This window comes from Mauremys mutica, chromosome 1 (genome assembly GCF_020497125.1).
Source record: "Mauremys mutica isolate MM-2020 ecotype Southern chromosome 1, ASM2049712v1, whole genome shotgun sequence".
Classification (NCBI taxonomy): domain Eukaryota; kingdom Metazoa; phylum Chordata; order Testudines; family Geoemydidae; genus Mauremys; species Mauremys mutica.
In genome coordinates this window covers 56,703,781-56,721,211 of record NC_059072.1, presented here as the reverse complement: position 1 = coordinate 56,721,211, position 17,431 = coordinate 56,703,781, and the positions used below count along the sequence as shown (strand labels likewise).

At 41.6% G+C, this 17,431-nt stretch overlaps 1 protein-coding gene across 1 annotated transcript in view; it reads left to right on the top strand.

The window, feature by feature from the left end:
- TWF1 (twinfilin actin binding protein 1) overlaps positions 1-13,610 on the top strand; it is a 33,172-nt gene extending 19,562 nt beyond the window's left edge. Inside the window, exons 5-9 of the mRNA XM_044981413.1 lie at positions 3,865-3,969; positions 8,448-8,573; positions 8,764-8,914; positions 9,364-9,485; positions 12,030-13,610. Of these exons, the coding sequence (XP_044837348.1) occupies positions 3,865-3,969; positions 8,448-8,573; positions 8,764-8,914; positions 9,364-9,485; positions 12,030-12,200 (675 nt within the window). The 3' untranslated portion in view covers positions 12,201-13,610. The remainder of the gene's footprint in view (positions 1-3,864; positions 3,970-8,447; positions 8,574-8,763; positions 8,915-9,363; positions 9,486-12,029) is intronic.
- The last annotated feature ends 3,821 nt before the right edge of the window (positions 13,611-17,431 follow it).

Below are 17,431 nucleotides of genomic sequence, written 5' to 3'. Positions count from 1 at the left end.
CATGCTGGCCCTGCTTGGTCACATGGTACCATCTCACCCCAACCCACAGCAAGCTGGGAGCTGCTCCCGTGGGGTGAGAGAGCGACAAATAGCTGGGAGCTTTAGACAGAGTTGCTGCTCTTGCTGCTGCCTCTCCTCACAGAGCTAAAGCAGCAGCTCCCAGCGGTTTGCCACTGTCAAGGACAAAATTTAGGGCTATGGAGACTTCCTAATGGGATCTGCCTTTGATCAGCTAATCATCTAGATATGGGTAGATGTGGACACTCTGTCTCCTCAGATGTGCCACTACCACTGCAAGATACTTTTTGAATTCTCTCAATGCTGTGGAGAGACAGGATCTTGCATCGATAGCACCTGGACTCTACTGTCAATCACAGTATCTGGCTTCTGCCCAGTGGGGAGGGACCCCAATGGGCCGAAGCCTTGAGTCCTGGCAGGCACACTTCGGCTCTTGAATTTCTGACGATTGTCATGTGCAACTCAGAGGGTCAGTTAGTTTGGCCATCCCTGCAATATTTTTCACTGTGTTAGGCAGTAGTCTCAGCACACCAGCAGGAATCAGGGTCTCCTGTATGCATTTCCTCCAATTCCTCTCATACCCAGAGTGATAAGAAAAATCAGACAGGTCTAATAGCTTTTTAGTCATCCAGCCAGTTCTGGCTGACTGATCTGATTCAGCAACTCAGCCTAAAATACATTTGCAGACTTGACATATCACAGAAATCAGCCAAATTCTACATTCAGACCTGAAACCATTACTTCTAACAGCCTGGAAGTTGGCTGGCTAAATGCCACTGAGAGATTGTTTGTTGTAGGTATGAGAAATCTTACTACAAAGCAGGAAGCCCTCCATAAGGGGAACCCAATCCTCAGAATGGAAATGATTCTCAATCTTTGCAGAGCTGTGACCCTTCGGAGAGCTGTATCCCCAAGATTTTGACTATATTCTGTACCTGAAACTCTCTGGACTCTCCATCACTTTCATGAGGATCCACCTTGCAGCAATTTCAATATGCCAGCCTCTGGTTCAAAAGTTTACTGCACCAACACAAGCTGGTCCAATAAAAAATAACACCTCACCCACCTTGAGCCTCAGGTTCAGTCATACTCAGTATTCTTCCACCATACTATTTCTAGATTTTTTTTTAAGGGTTAACTTTACATTTTCTCTCTGAGGAGAGAAATAAATAGTGTAAAATTAACTTTCGCTCCACTCAGGGAGTGCCCTTGTTTTTGAGATCTCATATTGTGCTTGTGAGTCTCATGGAGCCCCTCAACCCATTTGGACCTCTCGGTGATTGCTCTCTTCACCACTTTACTCTCTAGATGGCTTTTTGGTGGCCTTTATATGATCTTGAAGAGTCGGTGAACTCCAAGCCCTCATGGCCAACCCTCCTCATAGCATATTCAATCAAGATAAGGCTGGTGTTGAGACTTCATCCTAAATGTATTCCCAAAGTAGTTCCCATGTTTCCATTTAACCCAGTTGATAGAAAACTGGGGGAATCATTCTTAAACCCCATTCCACTCCAGGGGAGAAGAAACTCCCCACCATCGATGTTGCTATGGCCCTGCTATGTTACCTAAATAGTACAAAGAAAGCCCTTTAGATAAGCTTCCTATCTTTTTTTATTGCACTAAATAATATTGTTTTGGGACAATCCTTATCTTCTCAGAGATTATTTAAATGGATTATGCAGTAGGGATGTAAAATATTAACTGGTAAGCGTTAGGCTTACCATTAACTGACCTTAACCCTCTGCGTGCTGGCAGGAGTGGCCCCGCCCCCTCCCTGGCCAGCTGGAGCAGCCCTGGCCCCTCTCCCTTTAATCAGTTAAATTATATAATTTTAAGGTTACGTCCCTATTATGCAGCGTATTTCAGTCTGTTCCCTCGTGGCAGGTGTACTTCATCCCCCAAATATCAAAATTCAGTCAACCAGAGCTCAGGCTGCCTCCTTTGCACATTTATGGGAATATTCCCATATCTGACATCTGGAAGGTAGTGTAGTTGTAGCCATGTAGGTTGCAGGATATTAGAGAGACATAGTGGGTGAGGTAATATCTTCATTGGACTAACGTCTGTTGGCAAAAGAGACAAACTTTCAAGCCACACAGAGCTCTTCCTCAGGAAGCCGCGTGGGGCAAGATAGAGAAGTACAAGGCATTGGTAAGACCTCATTTGGAATACTATGTACAGTTCTGATCATCCATGTTCAAGAAAGATGCATTTAAACTGGAACAATTGCCGTGAAGAGCTATAAGGATGATCCGGGGGCTGGAGGGCCTATTTTCTGAGAGAAAAGTGGAAGAGTTTGCTTGTGTAGTCTTGCAGAAAGAAGGCGGAGAGAGAATACAATCGCCCTGTATAAACACATTAGGGGGTTAAATACCAGGGAGGGTTGAAAAGCGATTTAAGTTAAAGGATAATGTTGGTACAAGAAAAAAGGGATGTAAACTGGCCATGAACAAATCAGCCTGGAATTAAAAGAAGGTTTCTAACTATCAGAGGGGTCAGGTTCTGGAACAGCCTCCCAATAGGAGTTGTGGGGCAAACAACTTAATTAGTTTTAAGAGCGAGTTGGACAAATTTATGAGTGCAGTTTGTATGATGGGATTGGTTTGATAAAGGCCAGAATGGATTTTTCCCCATGTGTATTTTTGAAGGTTTTTTTTTTTTTTTAAATCTCCTTTTTCTGAAGCATCAGGGATGTCCACAACTGGAGATGGGACACTGGGCGGGGTGGGCCAAGGCTCTTGGGTGGCACCGAGCATTCTCTCTCTCAGGTGATTTGCTGGCTCATTCTTCCTCACATATCCAGGGTCTAGCTAATCATCATATATGGGGTGAGGAAGGAATTTTCACCCAGGTCAGATTGAGAGCAACCTTGGTTGTTTTTTGTTTTTGTTTTTTTTAATTTCTCTGCACCATGTGGGAGCCAGGTCACTTGTCAGGATAATCATTTCCTTGCCAGTGCAAGGGCCTTGAGCACTAGTATATCTGAGTCCCTCTTATTCTCTGCCTGTAGCACATAAAAGTCTAGTCTCCAGTGGGCTGTAATTCTTTGGCTAATTTCAGTTGTTGGATTTAGTGTATGGGTGCTGTGCGGTGATGGTGGCATGTGATATATGGGAGGTCAGACCACAGTGGTTCTCAACCTATTTACCATTTTGGGCCACATCCAATACTGTCTGTATGGCCCTGAGAATGTCACATGGGTTGCAGCTGTGTGCTGATTGGGCTGCAGGTTGAAAACCACTGGACTGCATGATCTAGTAGTCCCTTCTGGCCTTAAATTCTGACTCTGATCATGCCTTTGACCTGGACTTGAGATCAGATGCCAAATTTGAGAAGGCAGTGTTACAATTGTAGTGACAGCTAGGACCTCTTGATTCCATTTTCTACACAGGGTACTGTTAGCTGTTAACCTAGAGAGGGATCCATGTGGACAAATACTCAAAGAAAGAATTGTTACTTCCCAGCAATAACTGTGGTTCTTCAAGATGTTCTGTCTATGTGGATCCCACAACTACTCCTATATTTGCTTCTTCAGTCTTCTCGAGTTGTGATTCAGGATTAGTGAGGAACTGAGAGATGGCTCTGGCCACTCTGCCCTTTATGCCCTTGTGTGGGGAGGTCATGAGGATATGCAGGGCCCAAAAAGACTCAAAGATTTTGATCTCTCACTCATGAGGTGAATGCACACTTAGAGTGGGATCCACACAGACTAAACATCAAGGAACCACAGATACTGTAAAGTAAATTAACTGTTCTTTCCCTTTCTTCCTTCCGAGTATTAAGTATCTTCAAAGAAAACTTTAACTGAAGAATCATTGATGCCAAATACTGATTCTGTGTTTTCAGGATGATGTTTCGTTGAATGGATACCAAAAATACTTGATATCACAGTCCTCCCCTGCCCCTCTGACTGCAGCAGAAGAGGAACTTCGGCAAATTAAGATTAATGAGGTACTACATTGTCTGGGAAGACAGGCAGGGGGATGAGTGGAGAATTCCTGAAGTATTGCAGGAGGAGAGAAGCAAACCAGTCGAAAGTTTCAGAAAGCCTGCAGGGTGGGACAGGGACACACAAACTAGGGTTGAGCATTTGTCCAGTCCAAACAATAATTGGCCAATTGACTTGTCAAATAATGTAAAAAATGATCCAGTATTTTCAAGTACTAACTTATTAGCACAGTAACAAAAAAGAATAAGATTTAGCCTTAGATAGATACTTGTGCCCAATTACAAAAAAAATAAAGTAACCTAATTGAATTGTTAGCTCAGAAAAACATGAAACACAATGAAAAGAAAATTACAACAAATGAAAGAATAATCATATCACCTCTTTTGGTAATGTTAGGTTAGCATTTAAATGTGAACGTTATTCAAGACTGAATGGTTACAAAAGAAAAGAATAAATAAATAAAACACATAGCAAATATAAAAAGAGAAGTCATTTTTAAATGCACTTATGCTTAGTAGGCAGCAGTCCAACTCTTTAAGCAGTTTAGTGGTTGTCCATCTTTTTTCTTTGTATTGGGGGAGGAGGTTTGATGGCCGTTAAGCCTCCATTCCCTTTCCTGCTCCCTTCTGAGTTGATTTCTGTATGTTTGTCTAGTCAGTTTAGACTGTAAGCTCTTCAAGGCAGGGAACTGTGTCTTTTAACTTGTTTAATGTGGTCTGTAAACCACTATGTACATTGATTGCCTGATATACAAATAAAGCTACATGTACATACTTGACCAATCACTTGACCATACCAACCAATCATGAGGCTCAGCTTTCAGTTAGTTCTCCTTCCCCCCCCCCCCCATAGGTGAAATTAGCAGGTAGTGAGTGATCAAGACTTTTAAGTAGGTTTGCTAACAGAGGCTGCTGCCTACATCAGGACATTCTTGCTGGAATATTTGACAGTTTGGCTGCAGTCAACTGACATTACTTGACTGGTCAATTGACTGGCTTGCCGAGCCGAAGCACAAAGAATGTCATTTTCAGTTACTAACTGGGATTTAAATTTATACTTTAAAACAGGCCTGCACAACTTGTAAAGCGGCAAGGGCCACATTACTCCAAAGAAAACAGCTGAGGGCCGAAACCTCCCGGCCCTGCAGAAACACCCCGCCCCAGGGCCGCCCAGCCCTGCGGAAACAAACCCTCCTTCCCCAGCGCCACCCCACCAAAACAGCTGTGGGCCAAAAAGGAAGGTTGGGGGTGGGGAGGTGATGATACTTTATTTTAAATCAACCGGGAGCTCCCAGCTGAAGAGGTGGCTGGGAGCCCTCAGGGTCAAATTAAAGGGCTCAGGGCTCCGGTGGCTGGGGGAACCTGGCAGGGCCGGCTCTAGGTTTTTTGCTGCTCCAAGCAAAAAAAAAATTTGGCTGCCCCCCGTCCCAGCCCTGGGTTCCCCCCTGTACCCTCCTGCTGCCCCAGTCCTGGGCTCTCCCCCCACCGACCCACACCCCCTGCTGCCCCAGCGCTGGGCTTCCCCCTTTCCTCCCCACCAGTGCCCTCCCTCCACCCTGCTGCTGCCCCAGCCCTGGGCTCCCCCCACCAGTGCCCCCCCCTCCCCCCCCCCCGACACCTACTGCCGCCCCAGCCCTGGGTCACTGGTAACTCGCTCCCAGGGCGGGTCATTCAGCTGGAATTTTGGATGTGCACAAAACACAGACAGGATTGGTTCCCATATGGTTACAGAGCTGCAGTAAAGTGGAACAGTTTTCAGCTTGTGTGATTGGAGGATATCTGGATGCATATTATAAGACTGTCCTACATAAATGAGGAAAAGTTGAGGTGCCTTTATTATTCTTTTGTTCCACTCTTTCTTTCTATGGGGAATTTGCCAATGCAATATCACTGTCTTCCTTTTAAACAAACCAAAAGGCAATGGCTGTTGAAAATAGCAATTCCAGTCCTAATAAGCATTTCTTGCTCAATTTTATCCTACTTTTTCTACAACAAGTTACAATGGATCAGTATATTTGATTTGGGAGAAATGAAGTAACAGCTGCCCAAACTGAGCTTGAGCACTCCTGAATTCTGAGGTGTTCAAATCTGGAAGGCAGGTGCGGGGGGCCTGTGGGCTCCGCGGAGGAGCATGGCAGCAACGTGTCTGGAGCTGCATGGAGCCAGACACGCTGGTCTGAGTGGCACGGTAAGGGGGCTGGGAGGTTGGAGAAGGGGTAGGGAGTTCCGGGGGGCAGTCAAGGGACAGGGAGCAGGGAGGGTTGGATGGGGCGGAGGATCAGGGAGGCAGTCAGGGGACAGGCAGCTGTTGGATAGGCATGGGAGTCCCAGGGGTTTATCAGGGGACAGGTAGGGGGTGGGTTCCTGGGGGAAAGTTGGGGGGTTCTCAGGAGGGGGCAGTTGGGGACAAGGAGAAGGGAGGCTTAGATAGGGGCTGGGGTCCCAAGGGGCAGTTAGGGGCGGGGGTCTCGGGAGGGGGCAATCGGGGGACAAGGAGCAGCGGCATTTAGATAGGGGGTGGGGTCCTGGGGGGCAGTCGGGGCAGGGGTCCCGGGAGGGGGCAGTCAGCGGCCGCGGGCCGGGATTCAAAGGGCTCTGGGCTGCCTGCAGCCGCAGGGAGCCCTGAGCCCTTTAAATCCCAACCGCGGCTGGCAATCTCTGCGGGCAGCCCAGAGCCCTTTGACTCCCGGCCGCGGCTGGGATTTAAGGGGCTCAGGGCTCCCCGCCGCTGCGGGCAGCCCGGAGCCCTTTGATTCCCGGCCACGTCTGGGATTTAAGGGGCTCTGCGCTCCCCGTCGCTGCGGGCAGCCCAGAGCCCTCTCACTCCCGGCCGTGGCTGAGATTTAAAGAGCTCTGCGCTCCCCGCGGCTGCCGGCAGCCTAGAGCCCTCTGACTCCCGGCCGCGGCTGGGATTTAAAGGGCTCACGGCTCCCCGCGGCTGCGGGCAACCCAGAGCCTTTTGATTCCCGGCCGCGGCTGGGATTTAAGGGGCTCAGGGCTCCCCGCGGCTGCCGGCAGCCCAGAGCCCTCTGACTCCTGGCTGCAGCTGGGATTTAAAGGGCTCAGGGCTCCCCGCCGCTGTGGGCAGCCCAGAGCCCTCTGACTCCCGGCCGCGGCTGGGATTTAAAGGGCTCAGGGCTCCCCGCGGCTGCGGGCAACCCAGAGCCTTTTGATTCCCGGCCGCGGCTGGGATTTAAGGGGCTCAGGGCTCCCCGCGGCTGCCGGCAGCCTAGAGCCCTCTGACTCCCGGCCGCGGCTGGGATTTAAAGGGCTCAGGGCTCCCCGCGGCTGCGGGCAACCCAGAGCCTTTTGATTCCCGGCCGCGGCTGGGATTTAACGGGCTCAGGGCTCCCCGCGGCTGCGGGCAACCCAGAGCCTTTTGATTCCCGGCTGCGGCTGGGATTTAAAGGGCTCAGGGCTCCCCGCGGCTGCTGGCAGCGCAGAGCCCTCTGACTCCCGGCCGCGGCTGTGATTTAAAGGGCTCTGGGCTCCCCGCCGCTGTGGGCAGCACAGAGCCCTTTGGTTCCCTGCCGCGGCCGAGATTCAAAGGGCTCTGGGCTGCCTGCAGAGCGCCGTGTGCGGGGGATTTCCCGCGGGCCGTATGTTGTGCAGGCCTGCTTTAACACATATAATATGTGCAGTGTGATTTAGCATTGCTCCAAATACCTTAATCTTTTCATTTCCAGTTTTGTATGATTTTAGATTTTTAAACTTTAATGTTGCATTAACTTCACTTTTTGATTTTAATATTAACATCTTGGGTTTATTTTGATTCAAGTCTAGCCCTTTTAATGTTGTACTTCAGTGATGACGATGAACATAAATCAGCTACAGGAAAATGCTTGTGTGGCTTTGGAAGATACAGTCTATATATAAATAAGCTGCTGAGATAAATTCTGATCAGTTAGATTTGGAAAATAAAATACAGAGCACAAAGTTCATTTTATGGAACATTGTACATGTGGACAATAGTTCTTCTCTGAAAAGTGACTCTAAGTGATATAATTGGTTTCCATATTTGTAGGCTTTTGATGAGTTCCATATCAAATTTGCTAAGTTTACAAGCAAATATATGTTTTTTCTAACTGTCAGCCAACACTAGGATTCCACCTGGAATATGAAAGTCAAGCTGTTTTCTTTCTGGTTTATACATAATCATCAGTATTAAAGATTCTGAAATTGCAACTTAACTAATTATTCTCTTGATACTTTAGCACTGCCAAGAATTTAGAGTTATGGGAGAATGATATAAAAAACAGATTTTTTTTGTTTTTGTTTTTAAGAAAAGTAAGCAGATGTGATTCTATAAACATAAAAAAAGGAACAGATCTGTTGAGTAAGGCAAAGCCATTTTAATCATTTTTTAAAATCTCTGTTATTCACCGAATGCAGAATGAAATAGTACTTACTGTGAGACTAAAAACTTTGTGAATACTTTGAAGATTTTAGATTATAATTAAACTGATTTATATTAATTCCAGGTACAAGTGGAAGTTGGTGTAGATACCAAGCATCAGACACTGCAAGGAGTAGCATTCCCTTTGGCTAAGGAAGCTATTCAGGCTTTGGAAAAACTGAAAAATAAACAGCTCAACTATGTGCAACTGGCAAGTAAAAATATTGCATTTAATTATTTTACAGAATACAATTATGCAGTAGTTGTTTAAATTGTGCTTGTATGAACATGTACTGCAAATGTTTAATTCAGAATAGGATTCTAAATTATCTGTTTTCTCATATCACATTCTCTGGTTATGCTGCTCTCTGTATCTGCTCTAACTTGTGTTTGTTTAACAGCAAATTGATATAAAAAATGAAACTATTGTTTTGGCCAACACACTCCATACTGAACTTAAGGATTTGCCAAACAGGATTCCAAAGGATTCTGCACGCTATCATTTTTTCCTTTACAAGCATTCCCATGAAGGAGATTACTTGGAATCCATAGGTATGAGAATTCCTATATATGAAATTTCATTTGTTCATTTCATATAACTTAGAAGTAATCTTGAGATGGGGAAGATGGTATGTAAATGATAAAATTTGCTGCATAGTTTCAGTGATCAAGGCTTTCAAAAGTGGCCACTGATTTTCAATGTCCTTTGGGCATTAGACTTTGAAACCGCTTTAAGAAGGCCTGATTTTGGAAAGTGCTGAGCACACTCTGAAAATCAAGCACTTTTTAGAGTGTCTTCAATTGGACACCCAAAACCATTGTTCACTTGAAAATATTGGTCAATATCTTCATTCAATGGTCACTTATAAGTTTATATTGTAACTAAAGAAGTGTAGTGCTGTTATTTCTTCCCCTTCAGACTTTGTAGAATATTTTGTTTAAATGTCTGTCACAAGTCATGATTTTAAGGTAATAGTTCTTACACTGTTTTCATTCTGCAGTATTTATCTACTCTATGCCTGGGTATACGTGCAGTATTCGAGAACGGATGCTATATTCTAGCTGCAAGAGCCCACTGTTAGAAATTGTAGAAAGACAACTGTGGATGCAGATAATTAGAAAGGTAAGCATATTAGAGGTCCCATATCTGTTCAGTGAGGGAAGAACATAAATTTCCTTTATCTTGAGTTTTATCTTCTGTATAGCTGAATTTTGTTGGTTAATGTATAGCCAATTAATTTTGACTACACTTGCATGTCAATATTAAAAATGTTTGAGACCAAATAACCAAGCTGAGCCAATTTATTGTCTATAAAGAAAACAATATGGTACGAGAAAGGAAGTTTAATACATCACCAGTCCTTCTGGGAAGCAGGTTCTCACTGTGTGTTCAGTTAACATTACACAGAATGTGTGATCCCATAATACACCCCCAAAACTACCTCTGTTTATATTGGACCTGTTTACAAGTAAGAAGCACTATATATGTCACCCTTAGGACTAAATTTTTCCCAATTACCTTGTTTTACTGGTACCTTGGTATACTCCTCTTATCTCTTGTTTTCGAACACTGCATTGCAAACTAGTTGGGCCATGAAGGCACTCCCCTACCTCTACCAGGGTAGAATATTTACATATCTTAACTTTGACAGTTTTCCCATTTGCCTATGCAAAATGTTGACTTGTACTTTTACGTGGTATTGTGGAATACTTAAGCGATCAAGAGAAGGCATAATACAATTTATGATTACCCAACACTTAATATAAATACCATGTGTATAATACCTATTACTATGTGAGTGTAGCCTGTATGCATTGGCTAACAATGGTTTATGAGGTCAGGCAAAATTTTTAGGGCTGTCAATTAATCGCAGTTAATGCATGCAATTAACACAAAACAAATTAACTAGATTTAAAAAAAATAGTTGCGATTAATCGTAGTTTTAATTGCCCTGTTAAACCATAATAGAATACCAATTTAAATTTATTATACATTTTTTGCAATGTTTTTCTACATTTTCAAATATATTGATTTCAATTACAACACAGAATACAAAGTGTACAGTGCTCACTTTATATTATTTTTTATTACAAATATTTGCACTGTAAAAAAGATAAACAAAAGAAAATGTATTTTTCAATTCACCTCATACTAGTCCACTCAGTCCTACTACTTGTTCAACCAGTCACTAAGACAAACAGGTTTGTTTACATTTACATCAGATAATGCTGCCCAATTTTTATTTACAGTGTCACCTGAAAGTGAAACAGGTGTTTGCATGGCAGTGTTATAGCTGGTGTTGCAAGATATTTGTGCCAGATATGCTAAACATTCACATGCTCCTTCATGCTTCCATTTGTAGGCTCTAAAGTATTGTTTTGTGTTTGAGTGCAATTATGTTTAAAAAAAAATCTACATTCGTAGGTTGTACTTTCATGATAAAAAAAAATTACACTTTCAAAACCAATTAATTTTAGGCAGTGACCCTGTAACTTTAATTGCTATCTTTAAGCACCTCAATTAGTGCAAACTAGGATTTGTAAATAAGTGCATGTCTTTTCTTGTAAAGAATTCCAGTCCTGTATTACCATAAAGAAAAAATTGCTTCTAAACTCAAGAACTGATAATATTTGATGGGGCTCTTCAAGGACTGCAGTACATCAGGTCATGTTCTTAAACTGCAGATGCTACAAATAGGGGAGAGCTTTTAAATTTTGTTTCTGTGGATCACATTTTAGTATTAAAATCATGGCAGGATTAATGGCAACTAGAGATTCTCTTTCATTGCAATGTTCATCTATTGAAGCTATGTCAAAAATAACTTTGTATATACATATTTCTTAGATATAGGTCAATATGCTCCCATTTCTTTAAAATTAAATAACGTCATGAAATGACCTTTTGAAATGACTAGGAAAAGTATTCCTGAGGATTTGTTTGACCTCTTGCTGCAAAGTAGTTGCTGATGGATCTATTACTGGCCCTGGTAGGGATGCCAGAAAATTCTAAATGCTCAGTGGTACAGGGTCAAAGAATTTTTCAGAGATCTAAATTCATACAATAAAACCAGTGGATTTTGGCTTGAGAACAATAGTTTTCTTCCAGGCAGGGCTGTGTTTTGACACTTTTATAGATAAAGATTTTAATTTATTATAGTTTCTTCCTTGTCTGAATAGTTACACTGGGCTGGGCTGCATTAGGCTGCAGATTCAGGTCCATTTTATTCTCTCTGCAGGGAAAGCAACATGTATATTGGTTTCCTTTACAAATATTATTTTTAAAACACTTTTAATAGGCAAAATGATTAAGTTTTTCTACTAAAAGTTGAAAGGTTGTGATAGAACATGAGGTTTGAAGGAGTTTCTTCCAACATGAGATACATATTGTACATTTGTGTTATACTCCTGAAAAACAAATTGGGAAGCTAAACCACAAAAACTGCATACCAGTAAGGGTCTGACAAACTCAAAAAGAAATGTAGGTATATTCAGTTTTGTAGAGGGTGCTGTACACAAATGAATTAAGGGTCACCATTTCACCTTGAACTCTGAACTTCCTTGCTTATGTTTGAATATAATTGTAGTGCTTCAGTAAAAATAAACTCTTTCACAAGTTGTTAGTCAAAATCATGAAATACATTTAACTGTCTCTTATCCTCCTTGGCAGATTGAAATAGATAATGGTGATGAGTTAACTCCTGACTTCCTTTACGAAGAGGTTCATCCAAAACATCATGCACACAAACAAAATTTTGCTAAGCCAAAAGGTCCTGCGGGAAAAAGGGGAATCCGAAGACTAATTAGGGGTCCTGCAGACGCTGAAACACCTACTGATTAAAATCTATTACTTGCACTGGTAATAATACATTACAATAAGAGATGAAAAATTCCAATTTTTAGTAATGAACTGAAATCATTCCACACTGATATATGCTAGAAATAAGCCTTGTTTTTTCCATAGCACTTATCTGGCTCTGCCATTTTTTTAGAGTTTATATTGTCCATATAGTGTGGAAGAGTTGTTAATCAGTTCAGAACTAGAAAAGGATTACAAAACTAGTAGTGCTTTATTTTTAATTATTTAATAGCTATACACTTTATAATGAACTCCTGATCTCTGTACTGAATATTGATTCTGTGTAATCTGCAGTCAGTTCTTACTATTGGGTTAACTGTCACTGTGGGGCTAGATTTGCAAACATTTACTCACACGAGTAGCCCACTGAAGCTAATGAGAATACTCATTTGAGTAAAGATTTGCAGGAGCGGATTCTGTAGCAGTGTTCCAAATAAAGACATACTTTTTTTCCTTGCAGCCATCATGAAGGAAAACATTTTATTGTATGTAATGTCTGTCTCAGAATAGAGAAGCTGAATGAAACTAGTCTACCTGATGCAAATATTCAGGAATAGCTAGATTATCTTTCACACAGAGATTTTGCTGCTTGAAATTAACTTCTAGTTTTGTGGAACTGTCATTTAAAGAAATCTGACATTGAAAGCACTAGAATTATTCATACTTTTATACCATCCTTAAACTGTTATGTACTGTATGATCAAGTAAAACACTACAAATTTGCATAAGTCAGTGCATTCAGTCAATTATGGAGCTGCTCTAAAATCACTATACTAAAATGTTTCTAAATCATTCTGTTAAACTATATTACCTGTACACTCTGATGCAAAATTGTTTATGCTTAGTAAAAGGCTTCATGATACTGAATCAGTTCTTGAGAGAAAACAAATTGATTACAAATGGTTTTCCAATGCATTTGCCGTTTCTACTGCAATATAATAAATACATTATGAAGGCAGCTTTTTTCCTTGGATTTGTAAATGTTCAGGCTATTTAATTTCAGAACATTCAACTTGTTTAAAAAAAAACTGCTGGCAGAACCTTAATAGCTTTCACTTTAGTCCTTTTATTGTTTTTCTAAATCAGCTACTAAAATACGCCAAGGAGAGTCTCAATTTGCTTTAACTAGATCTAATCTGTTCAATAGGAATAGCAAAAATACACATTTCATAATAAATGGGTAAGAAAATCAAGTATTAGACACGTCAGTTAAGTTCTGGATGAGCTTAAATAATTAAAATGTGCTTTAACGTGACAAATGGTCCAGTAGTCAAAGTATATTCCTAATAATGCAGTGGTTCTCAAACTTGCATTGCTGACCCCTTTCACACAGCATGCCTGATTGTGACCCTCCTTATAAATTAAAAACACATTTTTTATGTTTAACACTATTCTATTATAAATGCTGGAGGAGAAGCAGTATTATGGGTGGAGGCTGACAGCTGGTGACGCCCCCCACCCCATGTAATAACCTCACAATCCCCTGAGGAGTCACGACCCCCAGTTTGAGGATCCCAGTACTAATGGGACTTAGGTTTTTTTAAAGATCTAAATATAAAGTGTTTGCATGTCTTCGGTCATTTCATAATACATCCTAGGTGTTGGGCATGTACATTAACAGATGGCAACATCACAATTGTGCTTGCTTCGTGGGGGGATGTATTTTAATCTCATTTTCTGGGGAGATAATGCAGTAGCAGTAATACTTCCTGGTGTGATTTACTTTAGCTCTTCCGATTATTTCCATTATTAAAAATGGCTTGTTACCCAATCTGTTGAGACCGCACTGAACAATCTGAAAACAACGATAGAGACTTTTAAGTCTATTTTATACTGCAATGAAATTTTACATTTCAGCTATTTTTAAAAATTGCATATATATATGTTCAATATATTTCTCTGATCCTCAGTTAATCCTCTTCCATCCCCTCACTGCTCTGATCTTCCTCCTTTGTCTCTTTTGTCCCCTTGTAGGGCAAAGAGGTGTGTTCTTCCACAGGTTTTTTCCCCCTCTCTTCCCTGCACCTATCAAGTATGTCTCATGTTTTAGCTTAACATCATAATGTCTGTGTAGTACATTGAACAAATCACTATAAAATTGCTACGTGTTTATTTAAAATAACTGAATCAGGAGCTACTTAGTGCTCCCAACTCCATTTTAAAAAAATGTGAAGTTAGACCCTCATGATTAAAAAGCACTGCCACAGAAGAAACTTTAGAAACATACTTCAGCAGTTTTTCCTCACTGTTTCTCTGTCAGGAATTTTATCAGCCCTGTACTTTTGGCCCAGTTGACTTGTGCATTTAAACTTTTACTTTGAAGTGGGAATATTGAAGGCTTTCATATTTTAGGTCTTATGGTTTTTAGTAATGAAATGGTCAAGTCTAGTTGGATATATGTAGGTAGTATTACTACACTGCACTACTGATTGGGTGAGGGTTAGAAATCTTGCTTGGGATGAAATTTAAGTTTTTATTTTAAAAGTAATTTTAAAAGAAAAATAATAAGACTAGCTCTCGTAATCTTGGGACTCAGTCAAATAGAACATATGTGATCTGCTGATCCATACAACTTCCTGAAATCTGGAGCTATAGCACCATTACTGCAGCCTATCCAGGGGAGCTGCTACAAAAGGGCAGAAAAACCCAACTCCTCTCCAGTTTTGTCAAGGTATTATAGACCTGGAGGAGAACTAGCAAAATGAATGCTCTCTTGTACCACAAAATATCCTATGTAGGCCCGTTCTGTGCCCTCTAGTCCTGTGGTGTAGGTCTGCAGAAAATTTTGTATAGCCCTTGTGACAGATATTACAACTGCATGCAATATCTGTGGGGACCATTTTGTCCGAAATGTATGAGTGGTCTGTGTAACACTTGCTGGGCCAGGAATTGTATGCAACTCCAAGGGAGGAGGGTTGCCACAGTTCCGCTAGGAATTAAAAACAGTAGGAGGTGATTTAAGGTGAATCACTCAGGTTGTAAACACCTCCAGAGAGGTACCATCCCTCACGAGGTTTGGTTCAAACTGGTTTGGACCCTGGTTCATACTGGGTCTTCCCAGAAACCAACAGCCAAAGAAAGTGCTTTTGAAATAAAAAGCCCGAGTTTAAACTGACTTGGAGACTTCTTTCTGTTCCAGCAACTAGATAGGACCATCTGTCCAAGGGCTCCAACCTTTGCAGGAGGGTTGAAAAGACTTTGGCCTACTAGGGCCTGATAAGACTGATGGATGACCTCTGCTAAGCTTTTAGCACCTGTATAGGAACTTGGGTTTTCATGTTTTACTGTAATGCTTTTACCTTAAGAATATATGTGCTTGCTTAGAAAGATTATGAGTAACTGGTAATAGTTGGCAATATGCTGTTCATAGCCTTTGGAGAGAAAATATAGCAGAGCCATGGGCCTTTAGGCAGACTGGCTTGCTAGGGATATCACAGTGTAAGGCAGGCAGCTGTGCAGGCTTAACCCCCCTGGGCAGTAGGGAGAGAAGTTGGTGCTCTCAAGGGACCATGGAGGGGGTGGGATATGGGTTACCGTGAAACTATCAGCCCTATGTCAGGAGTAGGTCTTCAATGGTGCCTCGGAGTGTGGGAGAGAATTGGCTTCTCCACTTACTCTACAGGGTGGGTAGGAGAGACTGTTGTCCCCATTGCTTAATCATCAGACTGCTGATGTGGGGGCTTATGAGCTCCCTGTCACAATCACCTAATGGGCTGTTCTGGAACCCATCCAAAGCCAGAACATGTCAGACTGCAGCCTGTTAAAAAAAATTTCATGTCAACTGCTGGCTAGCAGGCGCTGTGTAATCTTTGCCAATATACAACCAACGTGCAACGTGGAGTGTTACTGCACTTTCCCTCCACACCCAACCCAGAAAGACAAAGCCTGTGCTTATGGTGAAATATTCTCTTGGAGTAGGAAGCAGCCCCAGTCACTAATGGAGTTGAATAGGGCCTTATGCTATGCGTGCTGACGTATTCACCCCACCACATTATCTATTCTGTCATATATGTTCAAGAGACAAAAGCACTAAGTAGTATCTGCTTAATATTTTCTTGTCAGTGAACACTTAAAAGCAGCACACAATAAGGGCATTAATAAAAGCCGGGACTGTTGTTTCTTGAAATATTACTGGTCATTTGATGGTTAAATGACTCCTTTCTAAAATGCTTTTTGCCTTCATAAAGCACATGGGGAAGGATGTAGCTGCTAGAACAAATGAATGTTAGGAATGTAATGAATAACTCAAATCCCCTAGTTTATTTAGTAGATTTGTTAATAGAAAAAATATAGATGATGAGCAAGTGATAAATTACTTTTGAAACACCCATATGGCAAAAGGTAAGTATGGGGGAAATGAGGTTTTTAAATTAAGAAGTTAATTTGTATTAGAGGTTTGTATAACAAATCAAGCTGTTAATATCATTTGCTTTATGTAGGCATTGGATAAATCTAAAAGTGATTACAATACTGATTATGGAATCTTTCCCCCAGTACATATGTATTGAATGTAAAACACCTTCAAACATTTCAGTTAACTAAACCTCTTCTTACTGTCTATTTTGTAATTTCAGTTTATCAATAAAAACCTGAAGTTTTGATTCAGTGTTATCTGGGGTTTTCTGTAATATCTTTCAACAAGAACTCACATTATAAAGCCATCATGCATAAGTATGTAATTGTCAACATATGTTTAGACACCGCAGAATAAAAACATTGGTAGGGGAGAGATGTGCTCATGGGAAACAAAATCCTCCAGTTGCTGCTAGTGATGAGTATCAGCCTGTTAGAGGGTTGAGGAAGCAGTGGGAAGCTGCTTCTATAAAGCAGCAGAGAGGCCTTCAGTGTGGGGGAAAGCTCAGTGCCTTTCACACCTGAAGCTTGTGAATTTTAATTAAAACTATAAAGCAGTGTACTGTACTCTGACTTTGAAAGAAAAATCTGAATTTATAACTACCACCTTGGCACCCATGCAAGATACATTGCGGTATACTTCAACAATCGCAGTTCAGTTACAATGTTCATTATACACCACATGTTATAAAACAGTATAAAGAGATTAGATAAGGCTGAGCTGAATTTTAGCCTAAAATGAGAATAATTTAGAACTTCAGGAGAGGAGTATTCAAATTGAGGGGAGAACAACTTTGGTATATTAGCACTTCATCAGCATGTCCTGGCCTGCTATCACACTGCCTTTCTGACCAACTGGG